Source organism: Lissotriton helveticus, chromosome 6 (genome assembly GCF_964261635.1).
Source record: "Lissotriton helveticus chromosome 6, aLisHel1.1, whole genome shotgun sequence".
Classification (NCBI taxonomy): domain Eukaryota; kingdom Metazoa; phylum Chordata; class Amphibia; order Caudata; family Salamandridae; genus Lissotriton; species Lissotriton helveticus.
In genome coordinates, this window is record NC_136067.1 from 102,822,462 (window position 1) to 102,843,172 (window position 20,711).

At 47.1% G+C, this 20,711-nt stretch overlaps 1 protein-coding gene across 1 annotated transcript in view; it reads left to right on the forward strand.

Annotated features, from left to right (window-relative positions):
• The window catches only part of LOC144762288 (uncharacterized), a 373,848-nt gene that overhangs the window by 135,147 nt on the left and 217,990 nt on the right, over positions 1 to 20,711 (forward strand). The window contains exon 3 of the mRNA XM_078647428.1: positions 19,638 to 20,535. Within this exon, the coding sequence (XP_078503554.1) occupies positions 19,638 to 20,535 (898 nt within the window). The remainder of the gene's footprint in view (positions 1 to 19,637; positions 20,536 to 20,711) is intronic.

A 20,711-nucleotide genomic window follows, 5' to 3' on the forward strand; every position in this document is an offset into this window, starting at 1 on the left:
TGAACTCTCTTTTGTGCCAGATTAGAGGTCGCAGCGGGGCAATCCATATCTTCACCGGCACACCAGCGGGACTGCGAGTCCCAGGCTTCTAAGCGGCTGAGCAAGCGCCGCACCTGGAGACTCTTCCCGGCTGGACACGCCCCCACGCCCTGAGCAGCCAAAACCGCAACCCGCGGCTCCCGCTTCGCGGGAGCCGCTCGTAGACGCGAGGTGGAGCAAGGACACTGAACTCTCTCTTGTGCCAGATTAGAGGTCGCAGCGGGGCAATCCATATCTTCACCGGCACACCAGCGGTACTGCGAGTCCCAGGCTTCTAAGCGGCTGAGCCAGCGCCGCACCTGGAGACTCTTCCCGGCTGGACACGCCCCCACGCCCTGAGCAGCCACAAAACCACTCCTGCAGACGCGCATCGCGGGACACGTGCGGGCGAATGCCGGGCTAAGCCCGGGCAAAGGGCGGGCCGTTTTAGGCCGTTAGAGGCCGGTAGAGACCGGACCGGGCCATCCCTCTGACGCCCTGTTCCTTCACTTCTCTCCTCCTTTTTGCCTGTAACTGACGTCCTGAAGGCGCCCTACACAATAATGGCCTCCAGAGAATCTAGAAGCAAGGCGGCCCATCAGGTTTCTGGTACCATGGATAAATTTCTCTTCAGGGCTAATGCTGTGGTCAACAAAGGACTTACTGTGCTAGAAGGACAAATTGAGGAGGGTGCTGACATTCTGTCCCTGGCTTCTCCGAGTTCCTCAATTAATGCCAGTACACCTCTACTGCTTGATGCTACCCACCTGTCACTTTTGGACAGTATTGATCAGACCATTGAGTCAGTCCTGCAACAACTAAGGACACCTTTATCTTCGCACAGGGATAGAGACTCATTACGCCTGTCTGGGGTTGTAGAGCCCTCCCCCAATGCCGACCCTGCAGAGTCTGAGTCACAGGAGGTGGGTTCTGATGTAGCCCTAATGGATCATAAGAGTAGCACAGGGGATCATGCGTCCAAAAGGAAGAGGTCAAGGAAGCCTAAAGGTGCCAAAAGGGCTAAAGTCGACTTAATAATGCCCGCCCAAGATGACAACATAGACATTGCGGCTTCATCTGGGGTTTCTCCTACGAGGAACAGGTCGGAACCAGCCAGCCTCCCACTTGCCTCATCCGCACCCGTGTGTACTGGGCCATTTATTTTTGGTGGGGCCCCTTCCAACACCACAGACTTGCCCACCAGCTCACTTACGGATATTATTAGAAATCTTCTGAATCCCCTGACCGTCAGACTGGACTCTATAGAAGCCAGACTGACGGTCATAGAAAAATTTTGTACTAACAATGGTATTGATTCTGGTTTGGGAGTAAATTCACGTAGGACCCCTAGGTCTAGTGCTGGGTCTAGTCAGTTACCCCCAGCTCCAATCACCCAGGCCTCAAATCCTCCAATAGCTCAGCTGAGGGTAGTCTCCAATAGCAGTTCTGAATCAGCCCCCCAACCGGTTCCACTAGTGCCCCAAGCGATGAGGCCCCCGGTACCTGCTCCCAGAAGGTCAAAACAACCTGCTCCGTCACATCAACTTGGACAGGAGAGACCAGTCAATGGGCAAATTGGCTGCCCTACTAGCCCTAACACAAGGCGTAGGACAGTTAATTTGCCCCCTGAGGCAGTGGCCTACACTGCGATCTTGGTGGGAGTACCAGAACTTACCGGTGGCGTAATGGAACCGCAGGATTCCCTGCGCAAAAGGTGATCAGCTGGTTAAACATCCATAGGCCACTCCCTTTCCATTTAAAGGGAGAAGTACTTATGGTCAGAAGGGTTCCATGGATTGGGTCTACTTCCAAGAAATGTGTGGGGGACTGTATAATCGTCAGCTTTAAAAGTCCACAGGTTGCCCCATACATTTGTAACTGGCTTGGCAATGTAGCCAAGACCTCCATTGAATTGTTGCCTCTTTCATATTTTTATCCAAATGTATTCAATTCAGCTGTGAGGAGGGACGAGGGCTGGACTAGGGTGGGCTTTGCAGTGGATGGCTCACGATACAGGCCCAGGCATAATGCATTCCCTATTCATGGTAATTTTGTTCACCCTAATAGATTTTCCTGTCTTGACCAGGTTGACTGACCACAAAAGGGCTTCACCTCACAGGTTTCCAAGGATACTGTTATCGCGAATGCAAGTATGGGGGTGGCGAGAGCTGTTTGTGAGACTAACATCAGGACACAGGATTCCCTTGAAAGGAGAAGTTTATCACTTGGAAGCACCAGGGACCTAGTAGTCAATTCACCAAAGAGTTTAACGGGTACTAATCCGACAACGGTAGCTGTGTGTGTTCCGTCCCCCGCACCAGCTGCCCCAATTGTCCTGGAAACTCTTGACCCTCCTACAGCCACTGTACCAACCACATTTGAAGGGCCAGGTTCTAGGGCAAGCATTCAATGTTTGAAGGTCCTCTCCTGGAATGTGGCGGGGATAGCAAATAAGGTGCACTCAACTGATTGGGACCTCCTGATAAAGGGCAGTGATGTCTGCCTCTTTCAGGAGACGTGGGCGAGGGAACCCCTGAGTAGAATGGGCTATGAAATCTTTGAAATTCCGGCCAAGTGGAGTGGCAAATGGAGGCCCTTAGGGGGTCTGGCAGTCTGGGTAGCCAGTCACATTGGATGTCGGGCGGAAAACATGCCTACGTTCTCGCAGGACATCCAGTGTGTGCTGCTCAGATGGCCTGGCCCAATAACCCTGGTAATTATTAACGTATACTCGCGCCCAGTTGCTGTGGCTGCGGAATCATCTACTCTTAATGACTTATCATCCTTTCTGGGTCAATTGTCTGGTGACTACAAGATAGTGATGGGCGGGGATTTTAACTGTCACTTCGAACCCCTAGAAGGGTTAAAGGAGGGCGCCCTCACTACTGAGGATGATTTTTGGGGAGTTCCATCATGTTCATCTCCTCATCCCAAAACCTGGTCCCCGCTCGCAGTACAGATTATGTCCCTTACCCTACATTTTGCAATAAGGGCTTGTAACGGGCGCACCCCGTCAGATACCCCCTCATTGTGCACCTTAAACAGGAAAGACCATGAGTCGAGACTGGATTATATTTTTTTTAGACATTAGCATGTGGTCTAAAGTCCAGGATTTCAGGGTGGTACCTAGAATAGATAGTGATCACAATGCTCTCCTACTGGAGATGCAACACCCCGCACCCGCAGTTGGGTCTTCAACCTTTACTGCTAGCAATGACCCCGGGAACTTGGTTCTCACTACAAATAGGCGTCGTGTAAAATGGGGGAAGCTGCTAAATGTGGAAGGAAGTATGATTAAATTATATGAAATAGCACTCCCAAGGTTCAAAGAAGTGGATGACCTTATAGATCATCCGAGACCCACTGACTATAATAAGCAACTAGCGCAAATTCATGCGGAACTAGTGAGTGGTCTCGCCGAGGTTTTCTATCCAATGGTACCATTACGTAGGAAAAAGACCAGAACCCCGACCTGGTATAATCATTCTTGCAAGAAGATCAAGTCCGAGCTAATCGCTACCATAAAAGCTGGCACCAATAATGGCAGGGTTGCAGAACTTAGGAGGGACTATAAAGCGGTAATGAAAACTGCCAGGGCTGAGTGGGACTGGGACCGTTGGCACGATCTATCCGATGCCCTAGATGCCAAAGATTCTAGGAAATTTTGGGCCCTGGTGAACACGGGGACAGGGGAACCCAAATCTGCAGTGGAGCCTAATATTGCCCCCTCTGTCTGGGAGGCTCACTTTAGGACATTACCTTATTATCTGACGACGTGGTGTACGAGGTCTCTGCTTCTTCGGAAGCGGTCCTTGAATTTACCCTTGGCGAGGTGGTGAGTGCAATGGAGAGGTTGGCGATGGGGAAGGCCCCTGGTTTAGATAGACTACCTGGGGATCTCTTTAGACACCACCCTGAGATCTGGGGCCCGTACCTCCTTATCCTCTTTAATGCCATCCTAGGAGGTATGGCGATCCCCTGTTCTTGGCTGGGGGCAGAGATTGTACCTATATACAAGAAGAGCTCTCCTCTGCTCCCAGCCAACTATGGGCCGATCAGCCTTATAGATGTCCCCCAAAAGTTATTCGCTCGCCTCATCCTGAACCACCTGCTAGACTGGGTGGAGGCTAATGACATTCTGAGCCCCCTTCAGGCTGGCTTCAGGAAAAACACGTCCACCATTGATCAGATTTTCCGCCCCGTACTGCTTTACTGGAAGACGGTAGGGAAAGAGGGGGGAAGGCTGTACATGGTGTTAGTGGACCTGAAGTCAGCCTTTGACCTGGTCCCATGCAAGAAACTGTGGGAGGTCTTGAAAAAGCTAGGGGTACCCGCTCAGATATTAAACATTATAATCCGGCTCCACGACAATAACTATGCGCAGGTTAGGAGTGGGAGGGATGGTAGCCTCTCATCGAGCTTCCCTGTCTGTAGAGGGGTGAGGCAGGGCTGCGTATTTGCGCCGACCCTGTTTTGCCTCTTTATTAACAATGTTATAGCCCACTTGGAAAATGTTAAAGACAATGATGCCCCACGCTTGGCAGGCAGGAGGGTGCCGGCAATTATGTTTGCCGACGACACCCTCCTGCTTTCCAAATCCCAGATGGGGATTCAGAGGATTCTGGATGGATTTGGTCTTTTCTGTAAACAACATGGTCTAGAGATCAATACAGAGAAGACCAAATTCATGATATTTAATCCACCAAAAAAAGCCAGACCTAATCCCACCTTGGGTACTGCCAGCCTTGAGAGGGTAACAACTTTTCTGTACCTGGGAGTAACGCTACAGGAAAATGTATCATGGGAGCCCCAGATAGTAAGATCACGGCTAAAATTATCCCAGCTGTCTGGTGCAATTTTGAAGGTAGTAAACACCTCATCTTACAAGCCTATTAGCCCGGCGCTTGAAATGTACCAAACCCAAGCCAAGGCAGCCGCAACCTATGGGAGTGAACTTTGGGGGCATAAAGCAGGCCAAGAATTAGCAAGAGTGGAAAATAGTTTCCTCAGACGCCTCCTGGCTCTCCCGCGAGGCACACCGCTCTTGCCTTTGAGACTAGACATGGGCCTCCCCTCCATTGCTGAGGAGTTAGAGTCAAAGCCGGTGAGGTTCTGGCACAGACTTTGGTCAACTAATGAACTTTCTCACTATAGGCAGGACCTTACTCATGTCATGAACCTAAATCAATGTGACAAAATCCTCTGGCTCGCTTTTGTAAAAAAAGAACTGTACTCTATGAACCTATCCGAGCTTTGGGTGGACCCCGAACACGGCTGCCGAAAGGTTTCGCGCAAAAGTTTGGTTCAAATTTACAAAGACAATAGACTAGTACTCCTGCTGAACGCACAAAATAGCGGCACTCTCACAGACCGATTCCTGGAATCCAAAAATTCCTATGTATTTGAAACTTTTATGGATTTTATTTTTCCCATCTTTGCGAGGAAACTGTTCGTACAATGGAGGCTAGGCACTCTGCCCACAAGAACATTCATTTGCAAATGGCTAAAGGGTATTGACAAAATGTGTCCAAGCTGTAACATTCACGAGGAAGATGAACTTCATATTATGTTTGTCTGCCCTGCCTACATCAAAGCCAGGAAATATTGGTTAGCGCCTCTTTGCAGAAATTTGGGGTTTAGTAATTATTTACACGCATATAGAGTAATGAAAACCAGTACTCTCGCCCATATTGTGTTCGCGGTGGCCAAATTTCTAATGGCAGTTTGGCAGATTAGGAAGAAGAAAATCCTCTAAATGTACGAACATTGTTATGATCAGGTTTTTACCTTTTTTTCGCCTAGTTAAGTGGGAAAATAATTGTAAGAACTGTATGAACTGTGTTCTTAATAAGCTAAGTTTTATTGTGTTTTTATTGTATCTTTTATGGTCTAAATGACCGAAATAAAGAATTTTTGGATTGGATTGGATTGGCTTGGCACATCAATCGGCTGGAGCTAGGTGCCATCTTCTTAGCCCTCAAATCCTTTCGTGTTATCATTCAAGGGGCCACAGTATTGGTTTGCACAGAAAATACTTCAAGTATACCTTACTCAAAGAACGAGGTCGGTTCTTCTATCTCAGAAAGCCCAAGAGATATGGGCTTGGGCAATATGGTAACAATCTGAAGGTAGTGTACTGGGGTGCACAGCAATGTTCCTAGTTTTGTTTAATCAGGTTTGTAGGTGCCACATAAGTGACGTCAGGTGTCCCTCGGCGTTAAATAATCATGAGCGTAATGTGAGATCAGTGGGTCACGGAACGGAATGCACTCAGGCAGAACTTCGAACTTCCACTACAGGTCAGTTTCACGGTAGAACCTTGGAAAACGGATTACCGCATGTAAGCATGCACGTACCATCCGCTGCAGCATTGAAACTAACTCGCGTTACACATTTTTTCCCCTCCAGACTCACAACCACAACTTCCAAAGACACGTAAGACGGTTTCTTTTTTCCGTTTTTTTTTTCACTTCACTGGCAATATGGTGTTAACAAGGGTGACCCGATAACTACACACCCCGAGCCCAATCCCATGACCTGCGCGTTTAGCTGATGTCCATCACACTCACACAGTACCTTCTTTCCCTTTCATTACAGTATCCCTGATGAAGGGGCACGTAATAGCCCCGAAATGCATTGGATGTTGATGAATCTGTAACAAGGAACATTGTTAAGCTCTGAAAATAAGAGCGGAAAAGTGTAAACAGTAGAAAATGATTACTGACTGAAATGAAATTACAAATGAAAAATAAAAAGAACCATTGATGAAATTGTTTGGAATTCCTATTCAGAGGAAAGCTTGGGCAATATGGCACAGGATAAAACTCTTGGCTGTTCATGTGCCGGGAGTTGCTAATGTGCTGGCGGACACCCTCAGCAGGTCAACAGGTGTCCAACCACGAATAGGAACTGCGTCAGCCAACGGCGGATCGAATCTTCCAGCAGTGGGGTCATCCCGATCTGGACCTCTTTGCGACAAAAGAAAAAAATAAATAAAAAAGAACAGCTAATGCCTGTTTCTTTGCAAGCTGGCATCCCCACTGGAACTCGCAGGGGAAGGCATTTAAACTGGTCTCAAATATATGCTTACGCCTTCCCTCCGATACCGTTGGTTCAGAGAGTTCTCCGTAAGATGAAGAAAGAGCCGTGTCGTTTGATTCTCATTGCCCACAGGTGGCCTCGCCAATACTGGTTCACCGAACTTCTTCTCCTCTCAGAGTACGATCCAATACAGTTTCGACCACTTCCAAATCTCCTCTCCATTCAGAATGGTCAAATTTGCCATCCGATCCGGATTCTCTAAAATTAGCAGCTTGGCGCCTAAGCACCTTGAATTAGCTCATCTGACTATCTCGGCGGATTGTAAGGAGGTACTGGCTTACGCGAGAGCACCTTTTAAAATAAAAACATAGTCTTTAAAAAAAATAAAAAAATAAAATCTGCATTTGGTGTTAATCTGCTGGGGTTCACCCATTTCTTGCAACGCCGGACCAGATATTACCTTTTTTCTTGCACCTGGCAAGATCAGGCTTATCTCATACAACGTTGAAGGTCTGTTTGGCAGCCATTTCAAGGTAACGTCAGGATGGGTCCATCTCTCTTTATTCTTCAAGAATGCAACAGTTCTTTAAGGGACTACTCAGAATGTTTCCTCCTGTACGTCGTCCGCCTCCATCATGGCATTTTAATGTAGTATTAGCGCAGCTCATGCGCCACCCATTTGAGCCAATTTTCAGGATGTATTTCAAATTCCTAACATGCAACGTTTTTTCTCTTTGCTAGCATTAACTTCATCTAGAACAGTCTGTGATGTTCAAGCTCTCACTGTCAATTCACCTTTCTTATAATTCACGCCCAATTCTGTGGTGCTACGTACAAACCCAAGGTTTATGCCTAAGGTCCCTTCGGATTTTCACCTGAATGAAGCAGTTATCTTAAAGAAGTTTTTTCCTAATCCGCAATCCCCTGCGGAGAGGGCATTACTTGCCCTTGACATCAGAAGTTGTTTTAAAATTCTATTTGCAAAGGACCTCTGTCATTCTCAAATCCGATCAACTGTTTATTGCCTATGGAAATATACGGCAAGGACAAGCAGTGTCTAAACACACCATAGCTAGATGGATTTATGCAGCTGCTGACATTTGCCATCTTCATAGCTTATGGACGTTTCCACTAGGGCGTCCAGCTCCCAAACCTACAATTGCTCGTGGGGTTTCCTCGGCCATTGCTTTCTGCCATCAACAGGCAGGCAAGCCTCTACAGTCTTCAGTGAGGATCCATTCTACCAGGGCGATGTCTTCAACGGCCCTGTTTGCCGGTGTGCCGCTGCATCAGATCTGCAGAGCAGCCATGTGGTCAAGCAGGCACGTGTTTACGAAACACTACTGCCTGGGTACCATTAACAAAGCAGACACTGCAGTGGGACAGGCTATGCTTCGCTATCTTTTTCAATAAGGTGAGCCTCTGTCTTCCCTCCTCCATTATAGTTTACCTTATTACTGTATGTCTTGCATGACTATAGACATATTTGGTTTTATAAGTCTATGCATGTATATCATGCTGGGAAGTTTTCTTCGGATATTACTGCTTTCTATTCTATATTCAAGCGTGTGAATCTATGAAAGACACCCTAATACTGGAGAAGAACAATTGTTACTTACCTGTAAACAGGTGGTTCTCCAGTATTGGTTATTGGTGTCTTTCATAGATTCACATGCGACCCACCCTCCTCCCCTCAGAGGCTCTCTTCTTCTCATAGACTCTGTGGTCACTCTTGTGCTACGAAAATCTGAGGTGCTGAGCTCTGAGGAGAAGGTTCTAGAGGGTTGCTGGCGCCTGATTGGCTGTGGTTTGGACCAACATAATGACAATGATAAGCTGCAAATGGTTTTTTCCTTTTCCATGCATTCCTATGTAGAAATATGTGTAGGCTTTTTATGCCTTTTTTCTATTACATATTTCAGGTTTTATGATATATATATATATATATATATATATATATATATATATATATATATATATATATATATATATATTATTGCTATTTTATTTACCGTGGGACTCCCACTCCGACGACTGGGGATATTCAAGCATGTGAATCTATGAAAGATGTGGTAAATTAAATTTACTTATTACCTCATTTCTGAATTTCTATGCTTAATAAATCATAATTTCTTGTCCATGCAAAGCGAGGAGTCCGTGGTGCTCAAATGAAGGAGGAGAAGACCAATAACTCGAGTTAAGGGGAGCGCTTCCAGCACCAAGCGGGCACAGGAGCAATATCTCAAGTCCCTCTCTTGAAGTGTTTTTTTTATTTTCAACAGCACAATATTTATACAGTCTTGGTCACGAGGCAAAATAGAGGAACAAACAGGTCGTGGCAGATAGAGGAACAAAGATCAGCAAGAGGAGCAGAGTGTGAAGAAATGGGGGTGTGTCTTAGGCTTCGTGAGGGGACTTGCGATGTGAAATAGTCTGACAGTTGGAAGGGGGAGGCTTCCTCATTTGGGGGTTTGTGCTCGTGCTTCATGTCAGAAACCTGAACCATCTCTGCGAGGGAGCAGGAACTCATGTACTGGTTTCCCGGACTTGGCAGAGACCACAGAGACAGATGGTGAAAATGAGGAAGGCCAGGTGCAGGGGTGTCGTGCTCGTGCTCGGGGTCTTGGGACACCAAAGGGTGAATTAAAAACAAAATGGTGCCGGCTTTTAATGTGGGCAATTATTAATCGCGCAAAGGGTATCGCGCAAAGGGGCATAATTAGATTGCGCAGAGGGCAGCGAAGGGGCATAATTATAGATTTTATTTCCACAAAGACACCAATACTGGAGAACCACCTGTTTACAGGTAAGTAACAATTGTTCTTCTACACCACAAACATTTACCAAACTTTAATGTGTAATGTATTAGCAAGACAACAAGCTAATGTGGCCAGACAGTACTTGTAACACTTTTTCAGACAACTGCAACAGCTACAGGTTAGCAACTGCTTTGGGGGAATACTGCTGTATAGTCTATGCAAAGCATGTGATCTACAGCTCACATGCCGCGAACAGAAAATGTCACTTACCCAGTAAGCATCTGTTCTTGACATGTAGATTCACATGCGCCCACCTGACTCCCCGGGTACCTATACATTTTGCAGTTCTCTCTTACTTTATATACATACGCATAGACATCTCTGTTCTACTCTTACTAACTCCATTCTCACACTCTGCAGGGAAACAATCAAACAATGGAGTCGACGCTCATGCTCACTATCACCGTAAGGAGGAGTCACCTTACCTCGTGACTAGGAAATACTTCTTTGAATTAAAACAAAGTGCAAACATCCAGACCCAAAACTAGATGACAGGAGTATGCAAAGCATGTGAATCTACAGCTCTACATGCTAAGAACAGATGCTTATAAGGTAACATTTTCCTTTCTTTCTCTGAGAACATTATTTTAAAACAGCCTACATCGCAACAGTTGGAAAATCAAGTCCTGAAAAAAACTATAAAGTCTTAAACTTCCCCCATTAGAGCAGACAAAATGAAAGTAGGGGTGCCTGCCAGGTTAAACGAGCATTGGCATAGCCAATAGGTCTCGCCTTTGGGACTTAATAAGTGTTAAGCCACGCAACAGATGATGTGGTTGCACCAAGGATATTGTGCTGCATAACTAAATACTTAGAAGGTCCCAAAAGCGAGACCTATTGGCTATGCCAATGCTTGTTAAGCTTTGAATCCAAGAGAAATGCACATGCTGTTAAAATATCAGCTGTATCTGCATATTTGAGTAACAACATAAAAACCATTTACGTAGCACTTACTAATAAACCTCTACTGCTTCCAAAAGGAACCCTTCTAGCAAACAAAGAATAACAAAGTACTGAGGAAAAACAGTACAGTTCTAGACTTATGCTTTACAGCTTGCATGCAGCTCCTTGATGCTAGTTCACAACTTACTAAGCTATAGTTCAAGGAATGTAACATGTGACAACAGGTCACACCAGGATTTCTGCAACAGAAACCATAGCCCACTGAGCTACCTACAGACAAAACAATCAGTGAGCCGCCTCTTCCAGATTCCACTCCTCATGACTCTTCTCTTTATGAGTTTGCTTGCAGTGAGAAAGCCTACCCAGAATGGAACGAGAGCATGTGTATGCTGAGAACCAACAACACAGCCCAGCAATAAAACCGGCCCCCCAGCTTTCGAGCCTCCCAGGGGAAAGTCCTGGTGCCTGGGAAGCCCAGTGCATGCATGTTACTGTGCCCCTGTTTTGGATACTTCTCTTTGGAGCCAGCACCATTGCTTCCTGCTGTGAGAACCCGTTGCATATAGGCTGGGTATGGAGTGCAACCTGGAAATGGCATTTGAAAGAGAACCAACCCTAACCAGTTCCGAAGACTATTATCGATGAAGCAGAAATGCAGTACTCTCCTTCATACAGTACAGCCAACAGTCCGGTAAGTAGCAGCTCTGCTGGGGTTGATGGCGTCTTACATCTTCCTCATTCCCAACTCCAGACTGAGAATGAGACCTTTACAACAGGACCTGGAGGACAAATTGGACCAATCGTCAGGTCACTGGGAGGACCGAATTTTGCCCTCCTGTAGGAAGGTAGATCCCTGACTATGGTTGCCCCCAACTTTTTGCCTGGTGTTTTGCTGGTTTTCTGACCTAGTTGACCTGGGGCCCTGCTATTCAGGACCCCAGGCCTACTGCTCTCTCTGTAAAATGGATTCCATGTACCTTAGGTACATATCTAAATTGGATACTGAGTCACCTGATCAGTCCCTGTACAGTGTACCTTAGGTACCCAGGGCATAGGTGTACCCAGGGCCTACCAGGGGCTGCAGCATGTATTATGCCACCCCTGACTGGCCATCCAAATCTGACACAACTGGCTGCTTGACAGCTGGGGCAAGGTGGTGTAATTACCCTTTGCTTTAGATATAGTATACCTATATCTAACCCTAAAATGGACACACAGATCTCCTATCAGTCACTCCTATGGCAGGCCTTAACAATCCTGAAGGCAGAGTGCTTGGAATCGTGTGAGATGGTGTTCTGGCATGAGCTGAGCCTGTCTGCGGCTTTCGGGATCCATCCCTTAGCCGTTTCCACGATATCGCATACCATATACTCTTAAGTGCATTATAATCCTCGCGGTTATATGCCAACTCTGGTATCGCTTTATCAAAACATGTTGAGTAAGGTGTCATACGAATTGGAATACTAACCCCTCGCCAATTCTGGCGACGGGGTTAGCATTCCACCCTTCTAGAGGGACACGACATGTATGTAACCCCTAACCCCGGTTAAAGTCAGACAGAGCCTTAGCATCCACAAAATGGATGCTGCCACCGAGACACAAGTCTGCCCTCCTGCTGCTGGGAGTCCTCCCAGTGCAGGAGATAAGGACAAAGGGTTTCCTGCCAGGGGCGGTGCCAGCACCGTCCCAGACAGGATTTTGTGTATTGTAGGTAGGCAGGGCTTCAGAGGAAGGTGACTGCACGTGGCACCCCGGTGCTCACTGTGCATAGGCTGGCTGGAACCAGTTCCAGGGTCACTCCAGACCCTGTGCTGGGGAAAAGCCCGCCAAGGAAGTGGGTGTAACCACCCCCCTCCTGGTCCCACCCATAGGGCAGGACTTAGTCGCGTGCCAGCCCCTTTTTACAGGATAAAGGTAGGAACTGGCCCCCTTCCAAATCAGATCATCTTTGGAATCAAGATACCACTTTCCACGAAAGGACTTCACGATTTCTTCCTCAAGATTCTCCCTTGTGGCTAAGGAGTAGTCACCCTGCATCCGCAGGCACCATCCAAGAACACTGCGGTCTGCTGCACGTCCTTCCTCCGGAATCCGACTGCCCAGCTCGACGAGACCCGGCTTCCCTGGCACCTCTGACCTCTACCCACCTCTACAGCACAGCTGAGAACCGTGGGTGCGACGAGACCTCGAGGGACCGGCCATCGCCAAGACTGCACGACTTCTGCACAGCAAGCCCACCGAGTAATTTCCTGGTGAGTGCTTTGGGGTACGAGAAGCCCCCACCCTGAGCAGCTCCAGCACCGAAGAGCAGCCCCCCAGCATCTCCACGATCGGCGTGGGGCCCTTCTGCTTTTTGCTGCTCACCGCGTTGTTTGGCTACTAGCCCGCTGGCTTGTGGCCTTCCGAACGACGCCCGACGACAATACTGCTGCTAGTCTGGTTGCTCCAGACTGGCCCTTGCTTCCCTCCATCGGAGAAGTACCCTGGACCCTCCTGGTCCGGCTAAGACGCCATTTTAGGTCCACCGCGTGGGCCTTGCATTTGCCAAGACTTGTTGCCCAATCCTGGGTCCAGCGACGTCGACAGCAAGAACCTTCGTGGGACAGCTCGCACCTCCATCCTGGTCGCCGACAACGCCTCCTGGTCCGAGAGACTGCAGAGCCCAGCAGCGCCCACTCACCTGACTCCGGTGACTTCGCCCGGTGCCATCCTGGTGCCCACTTAATCACTGGCTAGTGATTCAAGAACTTGGTCCCCTCTGCTTTCAGGTTTCCTTCTTCCTTGATCCAGGCTTGGATCCATCGAACTTTCCTTCACTGGTCGCCTGCCAGCAACTTCCTTCTTCCAGGCTCCTGGTCCGGCACGAGGATTCCCGACGTCTTTTCAGACCTATGCAGCTGCAGCCCCTGGGCTAGGTAACTTCGGCATTTCGGTGCCCCAGCATAGCCTCACTATCCAAGGGTCAGGATCCACTGTCGTTTTCTTCCTACCAGGTCGGGTTCGCCCGTGAACACTAACTTTGTGAATTCTAGCTTCCATAGACTTTGTCCCGCATCCCGCGTGAGAGTGCACACTCTGCACCCGAGTTCCCTAGGCCTCCTGCTAGTAATCTAAAGGTTCAGTAGTCCAGTCCTAGCGATCCCAAAGCCTCTGAGAATCGCTACTTACCTGCTAGTAATTCGCATTCCACTTTTAGAGTATATGGTTTTTCGTGCCCCTCGGGCATTTGTGTATAACGTGCTAACTTAAGTATTTTCATAAGAGTTTTGTTGTGTGCTTAGCACCCTGTCCTCATAAAGAGTACAGGGTTGTTGTGATTCTAATAAATACATTGTTTATTTTCATAACACTTGTGTGCTGTCCTTTCACTGGGTGTTCAAGGGGTAACGTGATGGTAAAACAGCTGGCTTAACACGCCCTCTAGAGTCTTAGCCTTAGACTGCTCGTATCCATGCTACTAGGATAGCTGGTCTATAAGGTTGACTTACAACCAATCATCAATAAGGGTTGTTTGGACTGATATATAGTGATCACTAGAATAGTGAGCACTGCACATCAGGCCAACTTCTCACACGCCTTCAGATGCTCCAGCTTGTCTTTTGGGTCATCCCAAACCGGACTCAGTTATTACCCATGCGGCTCAAACAAAAGTCAAGAAATCCATCAGCTCCTATTACGGCACCCCCGGACAGAGGAAAAGGTAGGAGACTGGACAATGCGCAAAAGAGATTTTCCTCTGTCTGCTCTATTAGTAAGAGCTGCGAATGCCCTGGCGATTCTGGGGAGATACGATAGGCAAATGTGGTGCGACCTTTTGCCTTATATTGACCATGTACCAGAGACAAGAAGCCAGGAAAATTCAGCAAGAGGGGGAAAGGACTTCGGCTGAAGTCATAGATTGCGCTATGGACATAGCGACTACAGCCGTACTGCGCAGATAAGGATGGTTAAGGGCGAAGGCGTTTAGACCGGAGGTCCAGAATAAGATCTTGGACCTTTCTGTTCAACGGTGATGATTTATTTGGCAAACATGTAGATGACACACTGCAGAGTATCAAAAAAGATACGGATACGGCTAAGTCATTGGGAACTCTACAGTACAGGAAAGTTCCTTTGCGAGGCTCTGAAGGTAGAGGTCAATCATCTTACAGGGGAGGATACCAACAAGGGAGCTATTCCTCCTACTCCACCTCATCTCACCCCTACAGCCAGCAGTATACACAGCGACAATCAGCTGGCCACACAAAATCTACTCCAAAAGGTAAAGGAGGTCGTCAGGGGAAAGACAACACCCGAAGACACTGACAACCTTCAAATTCCGGCTACATTGACTCTTCAGAGATCACATGTTCCCCTGGGTGGAAAGATTGCTCATTATTTTCAAAATTGGCAACAAATAACTACGGACCAATGGGTCCTCGACATTATTCAATTCGGCTGCACTCTAGAATTTCTACAGATGCCCCCTCGTACACCGCCAATGCTTCAGAAGGTCAATCATTTGCATCAAATACGAAAGGAGATTTGGACAATGCTCCGAAAGGGAGCAATAGACCGGTGCCGAACTCGCAGAGGGGAAGGGGGTTTTACTCCAGATTTCTTTCTAGTCAAGAAAAACCTCCTTCAATGGCGTCCTATTCTGGACCTCAGATCCCTAAACAACTATCTCAAAAAGCAGTCTTTCAGGATGGTTTCTCTTCAAGACATCCTTCTACTGTTAGACCCAGGAGATCATATGACCACGCTAGACCTACAGGATGCGCACTTTCACATTCCCATCCATCCTTCATACAGGCAGTAACTTCGGTCCATGGTAGCTGGAGAGCATTACCAATTCAAGGTACTGCCGTTCGGCCTGAAATCAGCCCCAAGAGTGTTCACGAAATGGCTGGCTCCAGTGGCTGCTGTTCTAAGGAAACAAAAACACCAGGTATTTCCTTACCTCGATGACTGGTTAGTCAAGGCACCATCAGAAGCATTAGCCCTAGCGTCAACAGAGGCTTCCGTAGAGTTGTTTACCAAACTAGGTCTGACTCTACACGAAGAAAAATCATCCCTTCAACCAACAAAACAGATCACCTTTTTGGGGGCAATACTAGATACAGAGAGGAACAAGGCGTTCCCCTCCAAAGAAAGACATCTGAAAATTGTCTCTTTTCCTAGACTTTAGAAAAAGAAAGTGTCTTTCAGTACGCAAGTACAAGTCATTACTGGGAACAATGTCATCTTGCATTCCCCTCGTACCTCACTGCAGGCTAAGAATACGCCTGTTGCAAGAGCAACTGGATCTGCAATGGCGTCAAGCGGAGGGATCCTTCGAGGATGTAGTCCAAGTAACACCGGTCATGGTTCGTGCAGCAACATAGTGGACCCAAAAACAGAATGTCTCGCAGGGTCTTTCATTCCTTACTATGCCAGCCCCATTGATAGTGACTACAGATGCGTCCCTAGAAGGATGGGGAGCGCTCCTTCAAGTCAGCGGTCGCTGGAAGTTGCACGAGCAACAACTACACATAAACTTACTGGAATTCACAGCAGTCCGCTTCGCATTACTAGCTTTCCTACCAAGGATAATAGGGTCATCAGTGTTGATAAGAACGGACAACACAACTGCAATGCACTACTTACACAAGCAGGGAGAAACAAGATCTCTCTCAAGAAGCCCAGGAGATATGGGAATGGGCACTACGGCACGGGATATCCATAACAGCAGAACATCTCCCAGGACATCAAGACATCAAGGTGGATACTGTCAGCAGGCTCAAGTCATCCTGCCACGAGTGGGAGTTAGACCAGGGGCTCCTGAACAACATTTTTCGAAGATGGGGAGAACCGACAGTGGACCTCTTCGTAACAGCGGAGAACAACAAATGCCGGTTCTTCGCAAGCTGGCTTCCCCAAGGGGGATCTCGGGGGAATGAGTTTTCGATGGCATGGTCTGGCGTCTTGGCCTACGCTTTTCCTCCGATTCCCCTCCTGCCGCGAGTGCTTGTGAAGATCAAGAAAGAACCGTGCAGATTGATCCTGATAGCCCCATGGTGGTCCAGACAACACTTGTTCACAGAGCTTCTGCTGCTATCGGAGGTCCATCCGATTCGCCTCCAACCAATACCATCGCTTCTGACAATGTCCCAGGGACAAGTGCTCCATCCGGACCCAAAATCCTTGCGCTTAGCGGCCTATCTCCTGAGCACTGTGAGTTTCAGCATCTAAATATCTCAGAAGAATGTAAAGACATCCTCTCAAAGGCAAGGACGGATAGTACGAACAAAACCTACAGAATGAAGTGGAAGAGATTCTCTCTCTGGTGTCGAAGTAAAATTCATCCTTTGAATTCGGCACCTCATGAGATTATCCCATACATCTTGCTTTTGGCTAAGTGGGGATTAGCTCACGCATCTATAAAAGTACATTTAGCTGCAATATCATGCTACAGAAGGACTGCCTCTGCACCATCCTTATGGTCGGCAAGAATTGTTAAACAGTTCAGGAAGGGATTGTTCAGAGTTTTTCCTCCAATAAAGCCTCCTCCACCTCTTTGGTGTCTGAACATAGTCCTTTCACAATTAATGAAGCAGCCTTTCGAGACGATACACAGGGCAGATCTCAAATTCCTATCGTGGAAGGTGGCGCTTCTCATCGCTCTAACTTCAGCGAGACGAGTAGGGGAACTGCAAGCTCCCACAATTCAAGACTCTTTTTTGGAATTAAAGAGGACAGGATGATTCTTAGAACTAATCCAAAATGTATCCCAAAAGTACCAACTGACTCATTTGAATGAGCCATTGGTTCTGAAATGTTTCTTTCCTCAACCAACAACAGCAGTAGAAAGAGTTTTACAGTCGCTGGAAGTCCAACGATATCTCAAATTCTATTTACAAGAGACTAAACACTTTCGCAAGTCTTCACAGCTTTTTGTCACTTTCAGCTCACCCAGGAAAGGCTTCCCTTTATCGAAACGAGGGATTGCCAGGTGGATTTCCAGTGCGATAGTATATTGTCACCAAGCTGCAGGAAAACCTCTGGACGCACGAGTTCGTGCCCATTCAACGAGAGCAGTGTCCACCTCCACTGCGTTATTTGCAGGAGTGCTGATCCAGGATATCTGCAGGGCAGCGACCTAAAGATCTGCGCACACCTTCACCAGGCACTACTGCTTGGAAGCAGCCGCAGATACAGATGTGACTGTGGGAGAAGCGGTGCTGAGAAACATCATCCAATAACGGTGAGCCCTCTTTACATCCCTCCATCCTTTTCTCTTGATTACAAATGCACATTTTTTCTGTTGCTATGTTTAGTGGTGTTCCTGCAGTAATTAATATGCAGAATTCTAACTAGCTATGTACAGGATAATGCTGTATTCAATAACTATGGAAAAAAGAGAAAATATGTGTTTTATTATGTCACTGTTCGCTATTCTGATTCAGGCATGTGAATCTATGAAAGCTCCAATACTGGAGTAAGAAAACAAGTTACTTACCTGTAACTTTAGTTCTCCAGTATTGGAAGCTTTCATAGATTCACATGCAACCCACCCTCCTCCCCTGAGAGGCTCACCTTGGATTTAGCACGAGGAGTGTTTTATGCACAAGTGCGCGAAAATCTGAGGAGCAAAAGGTTCTCTCAGGAGGGTTCTAGAGGGTGAGGCGCTCTGATTGGTTCAGGGAAAGGTTTGGTCTCTTTTACATAACAAGGGTTATGGTTTGCAAAAGGGAAATGGGCCTAGGCCTCTTTTCAGTTTGCTATACTACTAAGCATTGCTTTTTTATGTACCAGAGACTCCCGTCTCGACGACGGGGAATGATTCAGGCATGTGAATCTATGAAAGCTTCCAATACTTGAGAACTACAGTTACAGGTAAGTAACTTGTTTTCTTCACCCCAGTACAGAAATCTGGGCCTAAATCTATAGTTTTTTTGCTCAGCATGCCATTCCAGTTACAACCCAGCCATATGCAAATCAGTCTTGACCCTGTGCCTCATGGGAACAGTCCAGTCCATTCTAGCAAAAGAATGATGGATTTAACCCAGATCTCTTCACTGGGGGTGAATGTTTTGATTTGTTCTGCATTCCGTCCATCAATTGTGTGTCTTTTGCTTTCTTCCCCTAAGTGCGCCAGGTATGCCCAAACGTGGGTCCTGGGCTCACTGTACTGCTGGAATCAAGCTTTCCTGTCTGAAGAGGGTCAAAATCCCGAAACTGGTCCTAGGATGCTTGTTTCCTGTCCAGGGAGAACCTGGCTTGGCAGTTCCGGCTGGACTGTTCCCATGAGGCACAGGGTCAAGACTGATTTGCATATGTGCAGGTCTAAACTGGGGTCGCATGATGAGCAAAATAATTATGTGTTTAACCCAGATCTCTTGACTGGGGGTGAATGTTTTGATTTGTTCTGCATTCCGTCCATCAATTGTGTGTCTTTCATATACCAGTTGTGTCATGCTTCATCATAGCAGACCTCATCCCACCCTGATAAGATGGTACTACCAGGTGGACTCGGGGGTAACGAGTCCAGTATGTCCAGGGTTGCGAGTAAGGAACCAGTTCTTATGAAACTACTTTGTGCAGGGCAGAGATGTGTACTCTGAGACTGGTGTAAATCCAAGCACGTTTCTTAATTATTTAATAATGGGATGCTTCTCAAATTTCTTTGTTGGAGACTATTCACATCCTCCCCAAGGAGAGCAGAAAATTTGACTTCAGGCAGAAACGTTGAGTCCGCTTTTCTTATGCAAATGTTATGGACCTGATGTGTTAATATTGGCACGGACGTCTCATGCATATAATTGGTAATGGATTTAAAGAATAGCTGTGCATGTATTGGCAAATATAATAGATGCTTTTCTTTATTTTTTACAGAGATGTTGGTAAAGAGGGGCCACCATCGACCCCTAACTTGAGAATTTATCAAGATGAAGTCATTGCAGATATCGCATCCTGCCACTACCCAGGTGACTCGCCCCTTGGTGACCCCCCAAAGACTCCTGCCAGAGATGCAGATCACTCCCAACATGATGTAGACTTAGATCATAAACAGCCACATGAAAAGGACGAGTGGCATCTGGCCAGTGATCACCAGGCCGCTGAATTGAAAATACAGAAGTCCAGAAAGAGAAGAACTAGCACCAGTAGTAGTAGCAGCAGCAGCAGTAGTAGTAGTAGTAGTAGTAGTAGTAATCGCAGCAGCAGTAGCAACAATAGTAGCACCACTGGTACTAGAAGAAAGAGAAGAAGAAAGAGCCTGGACAGAAAAAAGGGGCATATTAGAGACCGGAGCCAGAGTAGAAACCGTGCTAGGAGTAGAAATAGAGACCGGAGCCAGAGCAGAGACAGGGGCAGAAGTAGAAACAGGCCCCGAAGCAGAAGCAGAGGAAAAAGTCCAAACAGGGGCAGAAGTACAAATCGGGCCAGAAGCCGTAGTCCAAACAGGGGAAGAAGTACAAATCGAGTCAGAAGCCGGAGTCCGGATAGAGGCAGAAGTACTAATAGAAACAGAAGCCGGAGTCCAAACAGAGGAAGGAGCACAAACCGAGACAAGAGCCGCAATAGAAGCAAGAGCCGCCACAGGAGCAAGAGCCATCACAGAAGCAAGAGCCGCCAGAGGAGTAAAAGTTTAAGCCCAACATTTAAAGAACTGGAACGTGCCAGAAAGAAGCAAGAACTGGTGGACCTGAACAAAGAACTTAATTCTGTTCCCACTAAGTCAATTCTGAAGAAACCAGCAGACAAAGACGGAGATTGCAAGCAATCCAATCAGGTTTGCCCTAAAATCTTTCTAGTTTAACTTGAATGATACTTTTGAGGGATAAAAGGTTTTTATGAAGGGGTTTATATATATGCCTGTGTGTGTATGAGTGAGTACGCACGCACATTATTTTGATATTCTGCCTTTTCACTCTTCCAGACTGATTGGAAACACCTGGATCTTAGTTG